The 24,230-nt window shown below is 39.6% G+C and overlaps 1 protein-coding gene across 1 annotated transcript in view; it reads left to right on the top strand.

Annotated features, from left to right (window-relative positions):
* LOC132987292 (neuroligin-4, X-linked-like) overlaps positions 1-23,576 on the top strand; it is a 26,378-nt gene extending 2,802 nt beyond the window's left edge. The window contains exons 2-9 of the mRNA XM_061054264.1: positions 1-100; positions 804-956; positions 6,525-6,710; positions 7,719-8,169; positions 10,027-10,240; positions 10,896-11,020; positions 17,469-18,078; positions 20,512-23,576. The exon at positions 1-100 is cut by the window's left edge and continues 849 nt beyond it. Coding sequence (XP_060910247.1) covers positions 1-100; positions 804-956; positions 6,525-6,710; positions 7,719-8,169; positions 10,027-10,240; positions 10,896-11,020; positions 17,469-18,078; positions 20,512-20,919 — 2,247 coding nt within the window. The 3' untranslated portion in view covers positions 20,920-23,576. The remainder of the gene's footprint in view (positions 101-803; positions 957-6,524; positions 6,711-7,718; positions 8,170-10,026; positions 10,241-10,895; positions 11,021-17,468; positions 18,079-20,511) is intronic.
* The last annotated feature ends 654 nt before the right edge of the window (positions 23,577-24,230 follow it).

Below are 24,230 nucleotides of genomic sequence, written 5' to 3'. Positions count from 1 at the left end.
CCCTCCTGGCTCACGGCGAATCTGGATATAGCGGCCACGTACCTCACTCACCAGAGTGAGGATTGTCTCTACCTCAACATTTACGTGCCCACTGAAGAAGGTGAGTGAGTGTAAGCATGCGGGGTTTAGAATTAGATTAGCATGTTCCTCATCTTGTGAAGTCAAATCAGCGTGGGGACAAGGTGGTGCTTTGGTTGACCGTGAGGTAATTTGGAGGGCAATTTGACTGTGAAATTTGATTTAAACACAGAAGCATCCTGTCAGGTCACACACATGCCCTTTGTTAAATAAATAAGTTAAGTTTAATTTGAAAGGTGCCCCCCCCTCCAACCCCCCCTCCAACCCCCCCTCCCATTTTTATTTACACGCCCCTGGTTGAAACAACACTTAACATGCAGACACCTCTGTCAGTCACCGAGGGGGTTACTCCTTTACTTGCGGAGGAAAGTGGGAAGGACACACACTCACTCATGCATACATATTGGCCCATGCAGGTGCATGTGACCCTACACACACACAAACACGCATGTGGCAAGGATGAACGCTCCAACGGCCTAAATTAATATCCACCTGCTGTGAAATGAAGGTAGAATGATACAAAGCATAGTGAAGCAAAGCGGTAGCAAAATTGTCTCTGCTTTTGTATATTAGATCTGAGAGTGATTCAAGGCAGCGATGCACACTAATGGAAGGTTGACACACACACACACACACACACACACACACACACACACACACACACATCTATCTATCTATCTATCTATCTGTCTATCTATCTAATCAGTCTTTCCCTCTCTGTGCAGACATCCACGAGGAGGGGGGGCAGCGGCCGGTGATGGTCTACGTCCACGGGGGCTCGTACACAGAAGGCACTGGAAACATGATGGATGGCAGCGTGCTGGCAAGCTACGGCAACGTCATTGTCATAACCCTCAACTATCGCCTCGGAGTGCTGGGTAAAACGATACATCTCCTATATCTGTATCCAATTTGCTCAACACAGCAGTAGCTTTATGGTAATGATAAGATGATGGGTGTAGCTGCTTTTTAAATAAACACCTTTGTCCTTAGCCTGTTAAAGCTTTTCCTTATTTTGTTTTATTTTTTACTGCATTACTCTGCATTAGAAATATCTTTAACCATTACACTCAATTTGCTGATAGATGCATGCATTCTGTAGCTCTTATTTTGATTCCTGTTAGCCATGTATCAGGCTTCATTGCAGACCCCCAACAACACACAATAGAGCACTTTGAACTGAAAGTAGAAAGGCACTGGGAGAGTGCACACTTAAAACAAGTCACAGTTCATTCTGCAAGTGTAACCACTGTCTGTTTATGTTTCCAAATCCTTAAAGAAATTTGGTTGTGCCTATCTGAAAAATCACGACCTCGGCTGTGCATTTATCATGACCTCTCACAACAATGTATTTTTACTTGAAAAGTCTGTAACTCACTCAAAAGCTGTAGTCCATGTTTCAAATGTCAGTCGTTGTGCCAATGAATTAGTCATTGCCACCAAAATGACATTTACTTCTGAGACAGTGTAAAACCTGCACAAAACATTTGTATGTGTGCTCAGAACGACAGAATAAGTGTGTTTTTTTTAAACGTTCTTTTTGTCCTTTATTTTTCTTACTGACACTTCTTGCCAAATGCAGCAGCCTGTTGTTTGTCTGAAGCTTACTGTGTCAGTTGCGTATCAAAGTTTAACTCCTCAGATGCTCATTTAAACACTCGGAGGTTTCATGTTCCAATTTGTAAATCAGAGCAAAGTCAATTTTTAAATGATGTCGCGCCAAATCATAAAATGAGTTATCTCATCACATTTTACACACATAGCAGGTCTAGACTTTATTTATTTTTTCCACAGCTAACAGCAGCAGAGCACTTGGATTCAGCTCTGGCACCAGGGAATATATGTACAGAGGGCATGTGATTAAGATAGAACTGCATGACCAGTGGCGCTGTGTAAAGACGCACAATTAGACAACAACATGTGAAAAGCTATTACGTAGGGTTGTATAATGCAGCAAGCATAAAAACAGTAATAGCAGCTTTGTAGGCTCTTTACTTATCCAGCCAGCTCACCACAGGCAACACAACCATTAGCACAGAACAGCACAAAAGGTAAACCTTGAAAAATAGTCTACTCAGCCCCCTGGTCCCTGTCACTCCTCAACTTGTTGATGCTAATAAAGCTAAAGCTGGTTGGGAGCTAAACTAGCATCTGTAGCTTCCTTGCAAGCTGCTGCAGGTGTGGGGTCGTCTGAGGACGTTGCAGCTCTCTCACCAAGATGGATTGATAAATTATTTGTTTTAAACCATTTTCTGATATTCATATTACAACAGAATGCAACGATCGAAGCCATAGTAAACGTATAACATTTTAGGACACAACCCTTTTTTTGCTTGGATTTAAAATGTTACATGAGAGGATAATTTTAAATCTTTCCTATAATGGTCACACAACAAATTAAAATGTAGTAACTAACAGAGAAAAATTAAAAATGTATTATTAATCACTGCATAGGACCAAAATGTAGCCTTCAAGAACAAAAAGAAACAATAGAAACAAAACACATGCTGTTCATTTACTACACAATACTACGGTTACTCAGTGAACTTACAACGATAGGAGTAACTGTTCTGGTTGATCATTTCTGTTTTGCCACACCTGACACTTAATTTATAAATCTATCAGATCTAAACAGACGCCATATGAAATGAGATTTAATGTTCTGCATGTGGTGACTTTAACAATGAAACATTGTCACATATTTTGTAGAGTAAAACTATTAATCTCAGAAGAAACAATCTATTTTAATCACAAAGATATTTACAACCATTAACTGTCAAATTTTTAGAAAACTGTGCTCAGTCAATTCATGTGAATTTGCATATGCTAATGAAGAAAGATAAATACTCTTTCTGTTGAGCATGAGTAAGAAAACGTGTTTTGTTTCAATGGGTCCAACTGTCATTTGAAAAATGAGCTGATCAACTTGGAAACATTGTAATTTTAAATAGTTAACACAATCAACATCCATTTGTGAAATGCAGAAAACACTTAATTGTCACACTGGAGCGAGTATCAGATGCTTAGAATGAAATACGCAAATCCACACGACAGCTTGTCTCCACAATCTACATTTTCACTTGACAGAAATGTGTCGTTTTTTGTAGGTGAGCTCTGTTATTAGACACTCGAGTTAAACTCTGGATTGCATTTTAATCCAATTCTCTCTCCAATGCTTTGCGTGAGTCATATCCACAATAACGGCTTGATCCAGATCTGGTCATAAATAGCTTGTTTATGAGTCAGATCTATGGATGTTTAAGAAAAGCAAACGTTAAATGGAAATGCTATTACCTTTTATAGAAATGTACATTCCTTTATTTTTGGTCTCATTTGCATTTCATTCACCATCTGCTTTAATGTTTCGACAAGCTCTTAAAAGCAGAAAACTGTTTGTGTGCCTCGTTGCTTTTCTTTTTTTTTTTTTGTTGGAGTGAGAGCATGTTCAGTATGGGTGTCCCTAGCGGAAATAAAGCCCCTGAAGCCATTTCCAGTACTAGCACTGACTCAAATCTGATCCTTTTTTACCTCCATGACTCTCTGACTCATTGCTCTCTGAACGGGGAAAATCTGATTCCCAGAGGTTTTTCTAATTTTAGACCATCATGCACAGCTCACAGGCTGAATAAATTGAATATCTCAGAGTCCTTGCATTAAGGCCTTTTGTTGCCGTAATTATAAACAATACCCAGCATGAGCAGGGCCACAGTAGGGTTTAAAAAGGTACATGTAAGGCATCATGTGAGTCAAACAGTGAGGGCCCGAGCATTATGTGTTCTTCCTACATAAGTCAGATTCAAGAGGTGAACATTATTTTATTTACTGGGTTAAATCAAATGCTCACTTTCATTAGGAATTGCCCACTATTAAGTCATTCACATGAAAAACTTAATGTGCCATCAGGTCACTAATATGCAAATAATGATATAATGATAACATTTAACTTCAGTGTACCAATAATACAGTTAATGTGTTTACCTGGTGCATGACTCATGATGATTTATTGCATTATTTACTTTTATTTTCCATTCGCTTTGGGACATTGCTTAATCAAATTTGATGATCTCAGCAGAGAAATTGCATTTTTCAGGACAACTCATACGTGCAAAATACAAAAATGAATTGACAAAAGGCCCCAACTCGCCTTAAACAACGAGTAAGGTCTTTTACCTACTCGTTTGTAAAGCGCCTCGAGATAAAATTTGTTATAGTTGGCGCTATTCAAATACTGAGACTGATTGATTTATTGATTGATTAAACCTTTAATTCATCTCCAGTAAGAATGGCATTGAGCCAATGAATAAATCATTTGCACCAATAAGACAAATTCCTTTGACACTCTGGAAAACCAAGTTAGACAAAATGTTCAGATGCTTTGGATCTGTCCTTCACAGTTATTTATTCTTATGATCAATATGCGATCGAATGATCTGGAGTCAAGTTTCCAAAAAATGTGATTTCATACAAAAGTTAAGCTCCTCTGAAAGCCTCTCTGTACAAAAGCTCTGGTTTTGATCAAACTGGTCAGTCAGATGCAGAGAGGTCAATGATTAACATTAATACATGAATATAGATTCACAAATAAACGTGAATGTAACTGAGATCACACTGACATAATGCACATTGATTATATTTAAGTCACTGAATAAACATTTCGTAACTCATGACCTTTAAACTGTGAATTAATCACATAAAATAGTTGGGAAGCTATCTTTCTTTGTTGTTGAACAGAAGAAATTACTGACATTCCACCTTAATTCATGCATTAAATCATCATGAATCATGTATTAGTAATCCTTTACTCATTCACTAAACTTAAGTTTGACCTCGTTAAAAGTGATTTAATCCAAGTTCCTTTATCCCTTTAATCTCCCATATTATGTGGATTGATGTGATAGAAGGTGACAGTGCTCTTTAAATGTATGTACGTAAATTTAACCAATCAAAATCTGCTTATTATAAACAATCAAGGTAAAGGAAGCATTCTCACAACCTTTGGCTGCTACTTCTCTCTGAATTATTCAGTACAGTTTTTTTGTTTTTTTTCTTCCTGCACTTTTAGCATATTTTGTAGAACATGTGTACACACAGGGCCTGTTAATACTGTATGAGATGTTTCTGGTCCTGAGGGAAGGCCACTGTGAGGTCCTGCTTTAATTAGAGAGAGAGAGAGAGAGAGAGAGAGAGAGCGAGAGAGAGTCTTATTGAAATGTAATGTAGTAGAGTTGAAGTCATTGAAAAAGTTAAACAAATTATAACAAGGTAAACTAATATTGGTTTATGAGACTCATCATTTCAAAGCGTTCCACAGGTATTGATTGTATATATCATTAATCTAAATCTGCTTGGTAGACGATATCTTGAGGATAAAATTGCTACAGGTGTAACGACCATATCTAGCTACACAAAACCAATCCTGCATGTTTATTTTTGTTATCTCCATCCTTTGTGTTTACATCAACTCTTCTGTGGTCAACACCATCATCATCATCATCATCATCATCATCAGCACCATCATCATCATCATCAGCAGCACCATCAGTCCAACATCAGTGTCATCATCTTCCTCCTCCTCATCATTATTGTCATCATAAGGTGGATGCATGAGGTGAGTCGTTTTACAACTTTGCACATGTCTTATCTTCGTCACGGGTACTGGGAGATATTTCAACAAAAATTTAAAATAAAAAATATGGAAGCTTTTACAAAGAAATCTTACAAAAAGCTCATCAAACAGTATTTAAGACATCATGGTACTGTAATGTGATTAATTAAATATCCTTAATGTGTGCTTTCTGCATGAGATATGTTTCTGCATAATTGCACATAAGTAAATGAAATGTATTATTTTCACAGCCTTTCCCTTTCTTGCTCATTATACTCTTATATGTGCTCAGGGCCAGCTTGAGGTTCAGAGAAATTAGCGTCTGCAGTAATGAGATATACCGTGGTGGAGTGAGCCATTAGGATCCTTTGTGTTGACTTTACAACGTCAGCAGAAAAGGGAATAAGGGATAGTCGTCTTTGTACCTGCATGTGTGTGTGTGTGTGTGTGTGTGTGTGTGTGTGTGTGTGTGTGTGTGTGTGTGTGTGTGTGTGTCGAGTGTGTTCAAGGTATTTACCAACATGAATGTGGACAAAGCTGTTGTTTAGATCCTTTTTGTGCATTTGTGCAGGAGGTTAATCATTTTAACATTTTTTTTTCTGGTTTAAATGTATGGCCAGCAGACTCATGCATTATTGATTTGACTTGTGTGGGAGCCATGATGAAGAATCAGCAACTGTGTGTGCTTTTGCACATTATAAAATGAAGAGGTCCTATTGCAATAAAAATCTTTGTTTGATCGCTTCATGATTTTAAAATTGTTGCTCATTTTCTCTCCAAAGCAATTCCATCTTAAAACCAAACTGCTATTTGTTCTAAACCTCTTTCTCTTTGTCTGTAGGATTTCTAAGTACAGGCGATCAGGCTGCAAAAGGGAACTACGGCTTGCTGGATCAGATTCAGGCCCTGCGCTGGGTGAAGGAGAACATTGCAGCCTTCGGCGGAGACCCAAACAGGGTGACGGTGTTTGGATCAGGGGCCGGAGCGTCCTGTGTGAGCCTGCTCACTTTATCACACTACTCTGAAGGTAAGGAAAACCTGCTGTTAGTTTTAGTGTTTTTGTTCAGTTTCAATGATTCAACATGTGTTAAATCATTTTTGAACTGCGAGATAAGGCCGGGGGACTGTTGGGCACCAATGATGGGTTTTGTGGTGGGTGTTGTGATAATTAGGGTTTCCAAACCTTTCAAGTTCTCCAATATATAAATAAATAAATGTATGAACACTTCTGACCTCAAAAATCTATACAGCCAAAAGATTATGCAACTGAAAGTCTAGGGATTCGAATAGTTCTTTTTTTAAGTCAAGCTAATTCCCTCTCGTTGCGTCCAGTTTAACACATTTTGACATGTTATGCCTGGCTTCCAATCTTTGTAAAAATCAAGGTTGGAAATTGACATTTTGTAATTTTACTTTGGGATATGTGTTGGACTGGCTGGGACTGTTTTTGAGACATGCTCAGAATTTGCCATTAACTTGAGAAAATGATTAGACAATCCTCAGAGGTTCTCCAAGAAAAAGTCCCATTTATAGCACATTACATTTTGCAAAACATTTTTAATAGATGGCGAGTAAAGGCAGTTAGAGAATTGGACACCTAAGATGGCTGGTTTAGGTGGGTGACACTATTCAAGGTCTCCATTGGTACGATAGAGCTTTATTGCTGATAGAAAAGCCTGAATAAGCCTTGAATAATACAGCCTGACTCTGACTCACATAGCTACCAGCTGCATTATTTAAATCTTTTAACCCTAACCCACATGAACCTGGTGCTCTCACTATGACCCGTCATCCAGTGATTTTTTTTTTTTGTGTAGCTGTTGGAATACTTGTTCTGCATCTGTTTATGTGTGCACATGTAGGCCGATTGTGTAACCCTCCAAGTGTGTAATCATATGGTTGAGCATTCATGCGCATTTTATGTGGGTGCATGTGTATCCATAAATGTGGGCCTATACAGGTTGAAGCCTCTGTGTATATAGGCTTATTTTGACTCCCTTATTTGCATTCATGTGTGCGTTCATGTGTGTGTCAGACCTGTTCCACAGAGCCATCATTCAGAGCGGCAGCGCTTTAGCCAGTTGGGCCGTCAACTACCAGCCAAGCAAGTACGCCCGGCAGCTCGGCGAGAGGGTGGGCTGCGGCATTGACGACAGCACCCAACTGGTCGCCTGCCTCCAGGGGCGAAGTTACCGGGAACTTGTGGAGCAGAACGTGACGCCGGCCAAGTATCACACGGCTTTTGCCCCGGTGATTGATGGCGATGTCATACCGGATGACCCCCAGATTCTGATGGAGCAGGGAGAGTTTCTGAACTACGACGTGATGCTGGGGGTTAATCAGGGCGAGGGCGTGAAGTTTGTGGAGGGCATCGTGGACTCGGAGGACGGTGTCACGGCTGAGGACTTTGACTTTGCGGTGTCAGACTTTGTGGATAGCTTATACGGATACCCAGAGGGCCGAGACACGCTGAGAGAGAGCATAAGGTGAGTGAGTCTGGAAATGTTCAATATCAAAACCTGTCCTTAGTCATCGCAGGTGGATAGAGCCTCCTTCAGCAAGGTCAATATTTTGGGGTGTCTGGTTGGGCTAGGTGTTACTCAGATAACTGATATCCAGACCAAGATCTCCTGAGGTTTAAGCTGGATCATTGTTTAAAATGAGACTAGCTACTGCGGAGACACAAAAATGGAGATAAAGAGATGCTTCTAGGACTCAGTGTTCTGTGCACTCAAATGCAGACATACTTTAATAGCCATTAATAAAAAGATAAATTGTCACCCAATTATAGCTGATAGGTTTGGGGATATCTAATGATTCAAACCTCTTTATTCTTCACATGTCCTACATGTAATCAAATGGATTGTTAGTAGCCTATACTCCTGAAACTACAACCAGAAAACAAACACTTACAACACCAAAAAGTCCATGCCATAGTGTAAAATTCCACTTTCTTCTCAAGAGTTCAGCTTATAGAGATGTGTTTGAATGTTTCTGATTTTCCTTTTGGCAAAATGTAATTGAAGAACATTGATACCACTTTCATGTCTGTGGGTAAATCTTTAGTTAAAGTCAAGAGTTTGTTAGCACAACATAAGGAACAGCTACGTTGGCTCTGTTGAAAGGTAACAAAACCTGCAGCTCTACTAAATCCTACTTTGGCTATTAACATGTTTAACCTTGCTTTTCAATTAGATACACGTTTTGAAGTGTGAAATTGTGGTTGTGTTGGCTACTTTCACTTTTTGACATGGTGACATGCTGTGATCTGGTCATCACAATGGACATAGCAGAAATAGTTAAGCACAATGCATACTGTAAAATCACAACTAGTTTCTGTTATTTTTTCAGTTTTTGCACATCAATTTATCAAACCATTGTTAACGCTCCTGTGATGAACTTTCACTTTGTGACTATTTTGTTGACCCCAGTGGATAAAGCGGGACCAATTATCTTTGTTGAGTATGTCCTGGACTTGTACATAGAAAAAAAAAAACATCCTGCTTTCATTGAACAGGAAAATGTATCACTCACCTTGAATCTTTGCAGAGCAAAAGAAAAAAGCTCTTTCTGCACTGTGCTGTTATTAGAGTGGACTGATAGCTACCTCACCTGCTGCAGTGAAAAGAACCATGTATAAAAACAGCTAGTCTTTATGCTAATTTTCTTTTGTAGCTCACAAAGAGGCACCAGTCTTGATTTTAATTTGTTTTATTACCAGCTCGAACGTTCTTTAATGAGTATGCATTAGTTGTGTTGATTTACTTGTCCATTTTTTTTGTCAATAATATAAATATCAAATTGGTTTGGAGACCAAAAGATGGGAAGGCGCCAAGCCAACCTTGCAATGGGTCTTATCTGTCGGCACCTCCCCCTTAAACTACCTAAGAAAACTAACCTACTGAAAAACATGTAAACCAAAAATAGGACTAATGGGTACCTCCAGCCTAAATTAAAACAACAAAACCCAGCAATCTAAACATGCATGAGTGAAAACACAACCTTTAAATTGGGAAACAGTATAAAAGTAAAATGGGGATTAAAAAGCTCCTCACCATGCTGCCCAGAGTGTTTGCCCCTGGTTCCTCTAAATACCCCTCATCCTCCCTGAGCGCATGTTGCACTCAGGTGTGCAGCAGGTGATGGATAAACAGAGAGAGAGAGAGAGAGAACTCGGCCACACATAAGATCCAGCGCTTTGCTAAAAACTGAAGAAGCATGTTTACCAAAATATCAAATGCCGAAAAATGTTTCTATTAGATGTGAAATGAATTCCTTCATGAAAACATAACTGAGTCTTTCACACGTTAATAGTAGAAACTGGCTTCTTGTCTGCTCTAAAGGTTTATGTACACGGACTGGGCGGACCGCGACAACGCAGAAACACGCCGGAAGACCCTGGTGGCATTATTCACAGACCACCAATGGGTGGCTCCAGCCATCGCCACTGCGGACCTGCACGCTCAGTATGGATCCCCCACCTACTTCTACTCCTTTTACCACCACTGCCAGAGTGACGCCACGCCGCCGTGGGCTGACTCCGCCCATGGTGACGAGGTAAGAAGCCGGTGCCTTGATATATTGTTATTCAGCAACAGCATCAGTAAAGAAATTGTACTTAAAAGTGGGGAGAAGACAAGATATCAGATATACAGAAAATGAGTAATGGAAGAAAATGTCTGTATCTTTGGTTTTAAATTGTAAAACAGACTGAGGCAAAAATGGAGTTAACTCAAATACTTCAAAGCTTTCTTAAATATTCAACAAATAAATCAGGAGCTCTGGGTTTGGATTATGCTTTAAGGCCTGCTTTATATTAATTTGTTCAAAATGCTTAACAGTTTGAATCAATTAATCTTCTTTTCAGTTTTGTATGAAGGACTTGCTTTAGGTTCAGCTCAGTGACTGCGTGCATGCATTTGTAGTTGCTGTTTGTGAGGGTGGGTTTCAGTCCAGATTATTGGGGATAAGCTGTCTAAATGAAGATGAATTTAGTGACCTGAGTTTAGGTTCACTGCAGTTACACATGAGGCGATTTCTTTCTTCACTGTGATGAGGTTAGAGTTTGACATAATTCAGTTGTGGCTCCAGTTACTGTCTAGAGAATGAATGTAATCTGTTTGCCCTGACAGTAAGCTATCCTAAAGTTTGTCTGTGTGTTTGTGTGTGTGTGTGTGTGTGTGTGTGTGTGTGTGTGTGTGTGTGTGTATAGGTGCCCTATGTCTTTGGTGTGCCCATGGTGGGACCCACTGATCTGTTCAACTGTAACTTCTCCAAGAACGACGTGATGCTGAGCGCTGTAGTCATGACTTACTGGACCAACTTTGCCAAGACTGGGTGAGCTATTAAAACGATCCCTGGTGTGAGACGCTGAATTCAGTCCAATAACCATTCTTGGAAGAGTTTTATTCCCCTTTTTTCTTTATAGACAATAACAAGAAAGCATGATAAAACAAAGCACAACTTTGATTATTTTTATTTCTGCCCTAATTTTTGCTATTAATATCTAATCAGGACATGTAATGACATTTCACATGTAAAAGAAAATATGCAGCAGTCATTATTTTTCCTTTAACCCTTCACACAGTGAGACAATCATTTAGGAACATAGTGTATCTTGTTGATGTGTTACAGTGAACAGTTTGTATTGATGTAGACTCAGAATAAGAAAATCAAGACTCAAGTTTATGGATCCAGCAATAAAACCCCAAGAGGCAACCTCCATTGTTGAAGAATGAAACCAATGTGGAAGTGCAAAAAACGGTAGTTCTTCGGGTGTCCATATGAGCCTTGCTCCAAATACCGATAATCCCCATTAAAGCTGCTGTGAGGAGTTTTTAGCTGGTAATGAAACAGACTGAAATGAGTACCGACGTCTCTTAATGAGCTACAAAATCAAACAAAACCATCAGAGACAAAATGAAAAGTTCCTATTTGTTACTTTTTTTTTTTAGCTTGAAGTTGAAGCAAGGGGTAGGTGTTTGACAAAAACAGCCTTTGTTTACATTTTACAATACAGAGATCCATGATACAGTGACACATTTCACTGTTACAGTCAACGGGATGAGATGTTTTGTTTCAATTTATTTAGTGACAAAACACGTTTCTCCACAGGATCTTTAAAGGAAGAATATGCCACTTTTTGATCCAGCAGATGTCGCCCTTGAGCACCAGCATGAAACCAAAACAACTCGCGCTGCATTGTTGTGTTAGCATGCTATTGCTAGCGAGCTTTAGTTAGCTTGTATCTTCACACTTCATGTCAATTTACACGGAATGACCGTGATCTAAAAATGCTTACATGACATTCAATTAACCAGTGAGTACAGTATGTTATTCTTCTTTTCTCTAGTCCCTCAATTAAACAACTTTTATACGCGAGGGGATGAGCCGGCCGGCCGTCCTGGCAAAGTCAAGCTACGGCTTGGAAAGCATCACAGACAGCTGGACTCGGTTGTCACACCCATTGTAGACAGTCATGACTCACAAAGTTATTTTCAGAGGATATACTTGATTTTTTGCTACATCTAAGTGTGAAAAATTGCATATTCTTCCTTTAAGCCACAAATGCCCATTTTTTCCACTACAATTAAACATGTTTGCAGTCTGGTTTGAAGGTTTTGTCTCTTTAGCTCATTTCTTTATTGGTAAAACTGAAGGGCGGCACATGTTTATCTAACTTATATGTTTTTGACGAATTAAAGGACAGACTGAGTGGACTGACAGGTGGGCACACTGTAGCTGTGTGCCAGGAGGCTGAAGGCCTGTCCCTGCTCCACTGTCTTGTCTTTAACTAGATTGGCCGAAACTTAGAGTCAGCAATTTTCAATATGGCAAGCCCTACTTGTTGGGCTTTATTATGCCTTTTTTTAGAACAGACAGTGGACATCACTGAAACTGTATCCATGTTTCCATGCACCATATGGTGTCTCTGTGCTTTAATTAGCAATATTACTGAAAACAAGATAACAGCTATTAAGTATTTTGTAGGATTGAGCAAATGTATTCCCTTAATACGATTGCAATTATGGAAAATGCAATAGCTGCAAACTGTGGTAAATGAATGCCAGATACAGTTCTACCTTAATATATCTCTCTTGAGATTTCTATCGAGACAAGTGCAGTCCTAATAACAAATGAAAATGTTTTTTCAGATGTAAGGTTCTATTTGAAACGTCTTTTTGGAATTGGATGAAGCCGAGATTTAATGATGTGTAAGAGGAAGACAGTGGAGTTTTAGAGCAACAAAAATAATGAGCTCACAGGCGAAGGATATGTTTTTATACGTCTCTTCCTTCAATAGGCCTCTGGTGTCTGACAGAAAGACAGGCCTTTTCAAACAATGGTGAAAAAAGCACTGCAGACTAATTTTGGCAGAGGGTGAACACAAGTTCTCTGTCATGACAATATCTTGACAAGGCTTTTCTTCTTTGGACCCTGGCAGAGAACATTAAAGATGCTCTGCTCTTGAAAAGTCCTTGAGGGAAGCCAAGGTAATGTCCTAAAAGAAGAATGAAGGATTGGCCACTGTGTGACTCCTCTCCTCTCCTCTCCTCTCCTCTCCTGTCCTCTCCTCTCCTCTTCTCTTCTCTTCTCTTCTCTCCTCTCCTCTCCTCTTCTCTTCTCTTCTCTTCTCTTCTCTTCTCTTCTCTTCTCTTCTCTTCTCTTCTCTTTCTGCGTCCTAATTTGGCCCAAACTGGTGCAATGAGATAGAGAGCTTATACAATATGTTAAATCAAAATTAAAATTATCTGCCAACAGCTCAAAAAGCTTTTACAGATCCAATTTATTAATTGAAAGTGAAATGATGTGCCAGGAGCAAAGAAAACTACAGTTGTTGTAGAAAGGATCCACATTAAAACCTTAAAAGCTGACAGTCGGTCCTGATAAGAGTACCTTTTATCTGTCCACTGTGACATGATATACAAGATAAAAGTAATTGTTGAGGATGGACCCTCTGTTTGCAGTGCTCGAAGAGAGTAATTACCCGTAATTAATCCAATCGAGACTCACTCCGCTGAGACCTCTTCAGATTTACACAGACATCTGTAGTCTAGACCGTGATCTAAATCACCACCGAGCCTTTGCTATCTCACAACATCCAGAATTAGGACGGTGCTCTCACATATTCAGAGTGGGGCATTAAAGAAAACTGTCTTTCACCAGAAGCAGTGCCAAGGAATTGTGATTGGGGGATCTATTGGGAGGCAGAATTGTTTGCAGCAGATCCTAATGACAAAAAAACGCTAGCAATTATTTACTGCAACACAAGCGGCTCAATTAATTCTTCACATTAACAAATCAAATGCAAACTAACAAAATAACAACCATGAATCAAAACATGGCCCCCAGAAAAAGCCTTTGTGGAAGACTTATAGTTAAGCAGATTCATCAAATGTTAGTATGGAAAATCAGCTTACAACTCTATAGCTAGCTAGCAACAGCCTGCTATATGTAGCTACCTTAGCCTGACTCACAGAGGAAAAAGCAATAGCATACTTTCTGTCATCGCTGCTAACTAACAACATTAGGGCAACTTCTTCAGACAGCTTTCTCCCTCAATGTCCTCTTGAATAGCCTTAATTAGCCTTCATGTTTGGCATCACAACTTTTCTACATTGGCAATCAGCATCCTTTTAGCGGAAATTGGCAGTCTGTGATAGTGGCAACCAACATCATTCATTTTCTCTAGGTTTTATTTTCATTATAACTAACAGTAAGGTGCTGATAGCATCATCTAATTGTATTTCAACAAACTGATTTGACACTTTTAGCAACTAGAAAATAAACTGTCAGAATAACATTTTTATATTTTGTCTGACATTTTCACCTTTAAACAAATGAACCCACCAATTGTATCCATTGACTTTAAATAAAGATGGACGACGAGACTCCGACTCCTCCCGTTGTACAAAAATGAAGCCCAAATACCCCTGTGACAGGTGCTGACATATTGCGCTTATGACCACTTGAAATAAGAGTATGTGCAGAAAGGATTGGCTTTCTGATAAAATGGCAAAGATCCCTCAGGTTGGTACCATCAACAGCAGAACATGGTCTTGTTTTGTTTAAAAAATACTCACAGTTATAGAAAGGTCAGTGACACTTGTGTTAGTGTTTGTTACTTTTGCTTTTGACATTCATCCTCATCTCTGCTCATTTAGAAGCCACATTGGTCAACAGAACTGTCAGTCATGGCATTATACCTCTTTAATACAGCATCAAATAAAAAAATAAAACTAAACTTCTCACTCAGAGGCACTCAGACAGAAATCAGCATGATAATAATGAACTATAAAGACAGAAACCTTGTCCAATCAACCCATTTCATTTTCTAGTTTGACCTCTGTTAACATGGAGGAGGAAAAAAGTATGACATATACTGCAGCCAGTCAGCAAGGGGAGCTTCAAATATTTTGGCTTCACTTTTGGAAGGTGTAATGTTGTCCATGTTTTATACAGTTTAAAGTCAAATCACACAAGAAAATATTAAGATCAAGGTCAGGTCTTCAATGGGACATCAATTAAAAAAAGGCATATATGATACGTTTTCTTCTGAGAAAATAAAATAGCAAGATCAATGCTGCTTTACTAGAATATAATTTTTTTATTCTATCAATATTTTTCATCTCAAAATGACCTTCCCTTGCTGTTTTCAACACTGTTGCTTTAAGGAATCACACTGCATTCAATTATCAGTTTCTAATCCCTAGTCTACAGAGAAAACTCACCAAGGAGGGAAAAAAGATTTCTTTGTTCCCTTCGATTATCAGTGGGTGACTTTCCTTAAAGTAAGATTTCACTCAGTTGAGAGTGCCTCAGATAGTGATGGAACTGTGCGACAGCTCAATTTAACGGCGGAGGATACGATTCTCCTTGATGTATGTTTTGTAAGCCTCCGTGTGGGCGTGTAAATCCTCAGCTGCTCTGTGTTTTTTTGGTGTGCCGGTGGGTCTTTACGCTAGCTGCTTTTTTGTGCACTTCATAAGGTGCTGATTGACAAGTGAGCACATAGTGTGTAACTGGCAAGTCTGTTTCCATGAGCTGCTGTTTCATTTACCACATTTTCGCTGCCGGCAAAAATAAATGGATAAATCATCAAATAGATGCCTGTCCGTATGTGTCATAGAAGTTATTTTTATTCGATTTTCACTATACCACAACACACATTCATCTCCAATAAAGATACCTAACAATGTTATGTTTGCCATAGGGGCAAATATCCACAGTTTTTTTTTTTCAATCTGCAGGAGTTTGGGAGCATTTACTGAGGCATATAAACTGGACACAAATCAATGATCTGTAGCTAAATCACCCTTGAGCTATGTTTACTGAAAATAACATTTTCAGTTTTTTAGCCGCTGGATTTTCTTCTGTTACTGGATATTGATCAGAAAAAAGTGTGGAAGGCGAATGCTGGTGAAACTCTTGGACTGCATGAGAGATACTCACTCATTCTTTCCAGGTTTTTAGGTGGCTTAAGAAAACATCTATCAGAATCTAGTTGATTACAAAGAGTGAAAACAGGCCTCTGTGTTAAAGACTGGAATTATTTTACTTCAGTTTAAGGATTCAGTCTTGTGATTTTGATCAGATTGATAGCGAAAAAGAGTTTGTGAGTAGTAGCCTGGTTGTGCCTCATTTTAATAATTAATGTTGTTATAGTTGACATATATTTTACTTTTGATTGAAGCCTTCATTAATTTTGAACTTTTATCTTAAGTTGATATTATTTCTGTTTATCAAGAAGATCAGTATAGATATCTATGTTCCCTTAAGTTTGCTCTGCCACCTCAGATTGACCCTGCTGAGGTAAAGTGCAGGTAATTGTTGTAAATTGCCATGTGGGCACCTGTTGGCACATGCTCTTGGGAGAAGGCATTCAACCAAGCAGGACAGGGAGCAGCCGTATCTCTGACCGTCGCCAATATTGTAACAGACAACTTGCAGAACAAGTCGTGTGCGGCTGTCGGTCGTCTCTCAACTGGAAGGATGGAGGTTCAATCCCCAGCTCCTTCACTTACATGTGTTGGACAATACATGTGACTGCTCCAGGTTGCTGTGTCAGCAGCTACATTTATGTATGAATGGATTAGCTTAAACTGATGAATACTTTCACAACCACAGTCAGTGTGTAAATGGGCGAATGTGACATGTGATGTAAGTCCTTTGAATAGTCAGAATAATTTAGCTCAAGTCCATTTACAAGTATCACAAGTAGTGATAAGAGCAGTGGAATAAATCGTCTGATTGTTTCATTTTACATCTACCTTGTCTCTTCATTTGGATCCTATGGAATTTTGTCTTTATTGAAAGCTTGAGTCATAAACTTTGAGTCCTGCTAGAGTGGCAAAGGAGGTTTTATTTTGAGTTGACACTGCAACCGATATAAATTGTTTTTTAACTAGAAATGAAAATGTGCATCACGTTGGAGAGAAAACTAAAATATAGGACTATATTCAATGTTTTTTTAAATGACCTTTGCATTTTGATATGTTGTCGGAAACTCTGCATTTCATCGTGGTTTATTAAATCCTGCTGTGATTAACTTCAATCGTTTTTTTCATTTTCTATTTCCCTGTCTCTTTTTTCATTCCAGTTTTTTGTGCAACAACAAGTTCTGCGGGGATGAAAATCAATGTCTCGCCCAACACAAATAATTAATCCCCCCTTTTTCCTTTCTATAAATTATAAAAAAAAAACTAAAATCTTACATAACCACCACAACCACATGCAACCTGACCTCCATGTGAATAAATAATCTCCTCTATTTCATGCTTTCCAGAGACCCAAACCAGCCAGTTCCTCAAGATACCAAGTTCATCCACACAAAGCCCAACCGTTTTGAAGAAGTGGCCTGGTCTAAGTACACCCCCAAAGAGCAGCTGTACCTCCACATCGGCCTAAAACCCCGAGTCAGAGACCACTACCGCGCCACCAAGATCTCTTTCTGGCTGCAGCTGGTCCCTCACTTGCATCACGTCAACGAGCTCCTCCAATCAGTGTCCTCCTTCACGCATAGTCCCTCCCCACAGGATGACACTCCTTACTCTTACACCAAGCGTCTATCCAAAGGTTGGCCTCCCAGCAGCACTCGCCATCCAGGCTCACAAGGAGGTACTCCACAGCCGCCAGAGTCCGCTTTAGGCCAAGGTGGAGGGGAAGAGGGGGTCCGTGTCCCGAATGAGGACTACTCAACCGAGCTCTCAGTGACGATTGCGGTGGGAGCTTCGCTGTTGTTTCTGAACATCCTCGCCTTCGCTGCTCTGCTGTACAAAAAAGACAAGAGGCGTCTGGAGCACCGTCGGCCTCGCCCACTTCCTCCCCCAAGACGAGACATTACAGCCGCTGATGTCGCTGCACACCTGCAGGGGGAGGGTCTGATGTCGTTACAGGTATGTTTCTGTATTTTTTGTTTTGCATGTTTGTTTCTGTAGCTGCATTTTTCTCATTGGTAATAGTGAAACACATTCTGAATATCTCAAGTTTATCCAACCAGTTGAGCATGTGTGTTCGATAGTCTGAATGAACTGTGAGGTAGCTGCCAGCAGAGCACTTAAAAACAAAACAAAACAAAAAAAAACACAGCCCATCATCAGCTGCACACTTTTCTCTGTCTGAATGTGTGTGCGTGTGTGTGCCAGTGTGTTTTGATGCATGTGCATGAGTGAGCCGTGTCCAATTGCCTGAATTGCCTCCAATTGCCTCCAATTCATCCTCTGACTATCTGGCCTCTTTTCGAGCTCTTTTAGCTGCTTTAAAATGTCCCACAGTGAGTGCTAAATGTCACATCTCTTTTGTAGCTGACAAATCCTCTTAATTGGAAACTGAACTGCCATAATGTAGCTCAACACTGCGGCTGCTTTTGTGATGGTGTTTTATTTATTTTAAATGTCACTTCTTTTCATGTGGTGCAGTGTGCCGATTGTGTACACCAATGGTAGATCTGGTGTGACAAGCGACAGCCAAGCACAGTCTCTTTTTGTATTGGCATATATTATTGCCATGTGCAGTGTTCTTGTGTTATGAGAAAATTCTCAAAGGGATGAAATGCATCGCAGCACAAAATGTCTCTCTAAGTCAAGCAGAGATGTAAGATCCTGACAAAAAGTGGTGATCTACTTTGAATATAACTTTAACTCTGTATTTGGTTTGAAGCTTTGCTGGTTTTGCTGCAAGATGCCGGCTTTAAAAAGAAATCTGACTTAAGTCACCCAACTATCTGCAGGAATGATTTTGAGGAAATTTTTCTTTATGTTGACATTTTTATTACAGTGTTATTTTATGGTTTTTCGCATAACTTTCAGTAAACAGTATTTCAATCAGGAGAGACTTAATTAAGAATGAACAATTATTTATTTAACAATTTAGGAAATAAATGTGCAAAGTCTTTGGGGATTAGACTCCATCATGGTGACTTCATGTACTGTATCTGAACTCTGCTGAGCTGGAATGAAGGTGACTGGGGCGGAGCGGGGTCGCAGCGATCTCACTGAAATGACAAACTGACAGTGGAAGAGAGAGAACTGGTTTTAAAATGTGACCGCGGCAGGATGATTGGTTGAGAGAGGTCGTGGCAGAGTCCGGTTGGATTATTATTTAAAGAGTGAATGCCCAAAATCTGCTGATTACCAGAGCAGGAAGATGGTGGAAGTGGTAGAGAGGGAGTGGCTGAGTTGAATGAAGAAATTGAATAAATGGGTGAGAGAATATAACCAGTCTTCCTGCTTGAACTTACGCTGAGCTCCATTAAAAAAAAAAAAGACAGAAGGTGTTTCACATGAGAGTTGAATCAATTGAAAGTTATTGTAATTTTTTTTTACTTTTATAATTGTGTTTTATTGACTCTGGCCATATGCAGAAGCCCAGCAATACCAATATGATATGATAAGGGCTGCAACATTAAGTTTATTTTCTTGGTCAATTGACATTGTTTTTTCTTTCTTTTGCTCCAGATTTACAATATGCAGATTTTCTGTTTTCGTTATTTCTTTTTTTTGGGGGGGGTCTAAGGTCTTAAATGTCACATTTGGACATTAGGATCAGGAGCACAATCACAATTAGTTGGCATTTAATATTGTGAAACAGTACAGATAGAGCTATTTAAGTTTCTTTCCACAGGCTGTCAGGACAGTTAACAAACTGCGCTCCCCTCCTGTGTCACACTCATTTCAGTGCCAGTATCAGAGGGACATGTGCTGCACTTTAAAACTCACTGCACTTTAGACAAGGATTGACTGACTGTGGTGCTAACTGTATGTTGCCTGTGTTATTTCTTGTATTTAGTTTTTTCTACTTTATATTATCTGTGGTATTCTTATTATAATTCTTTTACCTTCTTCTTTCAGAACAGATTTTATCCCGTAGTAGACTTTAAGCTATATTTAGGTGTCTATATGTTACATGTTTTTCTTTCTGTCACACTGCTTGGGGGCAGCATTTCGTCTTTTTTATGTATTCAGATACATGAGAAAAATGACAAATAAATGGAATCTTGAATCTTGAATAAATCAAAATATGCCTCAAGGGCCTTTCAGATAGGACGTCGTGTGCGCTGCGCTCGCCTTCAGTATGCAACAACGCCAACCGAGAGCTTGCTCAGCTCCGCGTGGCACAGATACGCTCTTGCACGGTGCAATTCATAGACAATGAACGTGCTTGACAGCTGCACACGGCGCCCACCATGTCCTATCTGAAAGGCCCTTTAGTGGAGGAATTGATTACATTATTTGGTGATAAGCATGTTATCAATTAATTTTTACTTTTGATTTTATTCTTCATCTTCTTCCCAACTAGCCTTTGACTCATCCATGTGTTGACCCTTTCAGGTGAAGCAGCTGGAGTGCGATGCTGCGTCAGCCGATGAGAGGAACAACGCTCACCACCATCACACTCTGGACACACTGGACGCTCTGGACGGTTTGGACACGCAGGACATCTACAGCACACTGGACACCGTGCGCCTCACCTGCCCGCCTGATTACACTCTCACCTTGCGCCGCTCACCCGACGACGTCCCCCTCATGACCTCTCTGACCCCGGGATCGCTCCCTGTGACCCCTGGGTCGCATCCTGTTACCCCGGCAACGCCAATGACCCCCATGACCCCTGGATCTGTAGTGGGTATGAGGATGGGTCATCCGCACCAGGGATACACACACCATAGCCCGTATAGTAATACACACTTGCCACACACACACATCTCCACGCACACACACTCCACCACACGTGTATAACCGCAGCAAGATACAGAGACTTAATTACAACACAAACACACACACATACAAACGCACATGCATACCACACACACATATACACAAACACACACATAAAACAAAGGACTTAAATACCTCTACTAATTACCCTGCAGGATTGTTACAGATGGAGTGAGAGAGACATTTTCAGTAACAGGATGAAGAGACAGACAGCTGTGTGTTTGCATGTCAGGGGAACTGAAGACAAGCTGGATCCTGGGAGATGCAGTTCTATGCATCATTTGCTCTTAACCCAGAACAAGACGAGCTGAGACATCCGTCAAGTGTCTTGAATTCCTTCTTTGGATATGAACTCTTCTGCTTTTTCTACACCTGAGGAGGAAGAGGAGGGGTGCTGTGCCACAAAGGGTCAGTTATGGATCAGCTTACGTCTCCTGCTGTACCCGCGCTGCATGGTGAAGCAGTGCTGGGGCCGAGTAGAGCAGACACAAAACGCAGACACAGAACATAGTTAAGAAGTACCACACACACACACAGACTGCTGATGTCGACTTGAACAACCTGTGAAATGTGAATGTAGCATTTTTTTCCATTAAAAGATCAACGGCCCTATCTGCCAAGGATCAAATTAAGCTAAGAAGAAAATAACAACATTTTAAGCACGCGAGAGGGGGGAAAAACACACAGAGAGGAAGAGAAGGATTTAAAAAAAAAAATCTCAACAGTAGCTACAGGAAAAATTTATCAGATGGTGGGAAAGAGATTAGGATTAAGGATTTATCAGATGTGAGAACTAGAAAGACAAAGTGAGATGGATTGATAGGTAAAAAAGCAGGAGTGAAAAGTCTGCCAAAAGATGGATATTATCCTCAGAAGAAGGAAGGGCCTCTGAAGTGTTGTCAGACTTACTGAAGAATCACTCTAACCAGCTATGTGTTCAACTCTTGTAAATAGAATGGGAAGATACAGATGATATATTATGATTTATAGCATTTACTTGCTCTTGCATTAAAACATGACTTATTTAACCACATTATTGCTTTCATTTCAGATATTAACTGTATAATTGTATAGATGTCCTGAAGCAATTGGCTGGTTATCTTTCTATCTCACCCACTGTAGTATGTACACAGTACCTTTACATAAAGGCTATATTTGCTATGCACAGTCATTTCAATAATTAACTATGTCAACATCTAGATACTTGTTTAGTAGTTGAAATATAAGACATGTTCACACCATCCTGTCTATTTGTTTGGCCGTGGGGTGGTGATGAGCTAGTACTGTGTAGATAATGCAATAATGGTTTGATGATTGAGCACCAGCCAAAAATCCATGACCCCTTAACCCCTTTAATCCTAACTCCCTGCCCTTTCACCATTCCCCTTAAATGTGTCCCTTCAATTCTTGTTCTTAAAGGCCTTACCCTTTACGCTTTATGACTCCAATCTAATTAATGTCACCACAGAAAAACACATGGAGAAGATTCATGGCTTCCCAAGTCACAGCGTGTTCCAAAAAGAAAAGTCAAGATCGCTTTGTTTTGTATTTGTGTGACCTTTAGGTTTCACACCTCATAGAGGCTCTGTTATATAAGCCTTAACTACCTAATGCTGACTGAAACCCCTTCCCTTTAAAAGGAATTGGATAAGAAACCTATATTTCATGAAGATCTCATTTCTCTTTCTCTAAAACTAGATGCTGTTGAGCATTAGAAACACCCAACTTCAAAAGGCCCAGAGTTCGGTGTACTACATTTCAAACTTTTATTGATTTATTTCAGCCAAATGTGATTAATTAAGGTGGATCTCAGCCCATGGAGCTGAGAAGGATTAATCATCCTGGCTGTGTGACAGTTTGAGAGACTTTACTTTGTTGGCTAACACACCTTCAGACGTATTGCTTTTAAAGCTCTAATGTGCTCCTAATGGAACATTATTTTCTTCCCCAAATGCCACTAAGAAAAGCTTTTGAAGATGTGAAATTAATTTATCAAACTCCAACAGAAATTGGAAATAAATATTGATTTCTTTTCCAGACAAAAGTCGGAGTTTATCAGCTAACTGTACAGTGAGGACTTTTGGACGGCAGTTGTTACAGCTATGTGGTCATTTTGGATTTCCAACATTCTTAAAGTTGATTTAACTTAATTTATGTGAGATGTTTTATTATCATGGCATCAACAATGAGAATAAGTGAGATCCTGTCTGTCTAATTGTTATTATTGTAAAGATAAACCTAATGCCAACTAACAAGCCAACTCTAACATCAACCGAAGGCCGTAACCCTTGAATTGTCTCTTTCCTGTTTTACCCTTTACTTCCTTATGTTCTATCCTGCCCCCCTCCCCTCCCCTCCCCCAGCCTCATCTGTGCGACTCCATGCAGCAGCTTTGTCACAGTGAGGCCTATTTAACCTCCTCTCATCCTAAGTAACTTCTTCATGAGAGATTTTAGTTTAATTGTCAACAGAGTACGTGAAAAATGAAAGCTGAAAAACTTGTGGATGGCAAGCAAAGAACTTTTACAAAATGATATAAAAAACAAAGTTTAATGGATGTTTGATTGATTTCTTTTTTTTCATATGGGTTTATTGACTCAGCGGATGGCTGGATTGTGTCAAGCATAAAACATTTCTGCTGCATTTTTGACAAATAAATATCAGTATTTTACAATTTATGACAGTTTAAATGTCTGGTATGTTTCGATTCTGAATATTTATAGAAGTGTTTGTAGGAATTTAGAGGCGATGTAGAAAGCTCTTTGGTTAATGCATCCTCTGTTTTCAGTATATTAAGTGAATCTTTTCTACCGATATTACAAAATGATGCAAAGTAAACACGAAATTAGTGACAGTGATAAGAACTTTGTAGAAATGCAGTCATGCCCCTTTGTTCCTTAATTTGTTTAAACTCGGACATTAGTTCTTGGTTGTTGAATGATGGAATGTTTTTAATGGAAAATGTATCGTGATCTTCATTTAAATAGTTTAAAAACTTTTGAGACAGGCATTTGCATTCTTTGCAGTGGGACTCTGACTTTAAAGCCATATAGTGCTTTCACACCACCCAAAACTTTGTGTAAAAATGCAACAGGCAATATTCATGAAAAGTCACAATGAGCCAGTTTGAAGGGAGTGATGATGTTTGTGTCCTGCTGGTCTGATCTCTGTTTACATAATGAAAATTCTTCATTATGTTTTCTGTTCTCCAGTAGGTTATTCTCTGCTCTTATGTTGATATGATGAATATTCTACACTTAGCATAGACGCCAATACTGGCCTCATAATGTCGGACGCTGTTGCTTCAGTGTTGTTTTTTGCACGTCATGTCC

The sequence above is a fragment of the Labrus mixtus genome, chromosome 13, assembly GCF_963584025.1.
Source record: "Labrus mixtus chromosome 13, fLabMix1.1, whole genome shotgun sequence".
NCBI lineage: Eukaryota > Metazoa > Chordata > Actinopteri > Labriformes > Labridae > Labrus > Labrus mixtus.
The sequence above is the reverse complement of the archived record's forward strand: the minus strand, read 5'-3'. Positions and strand labels throughout refer to the sequence as shown.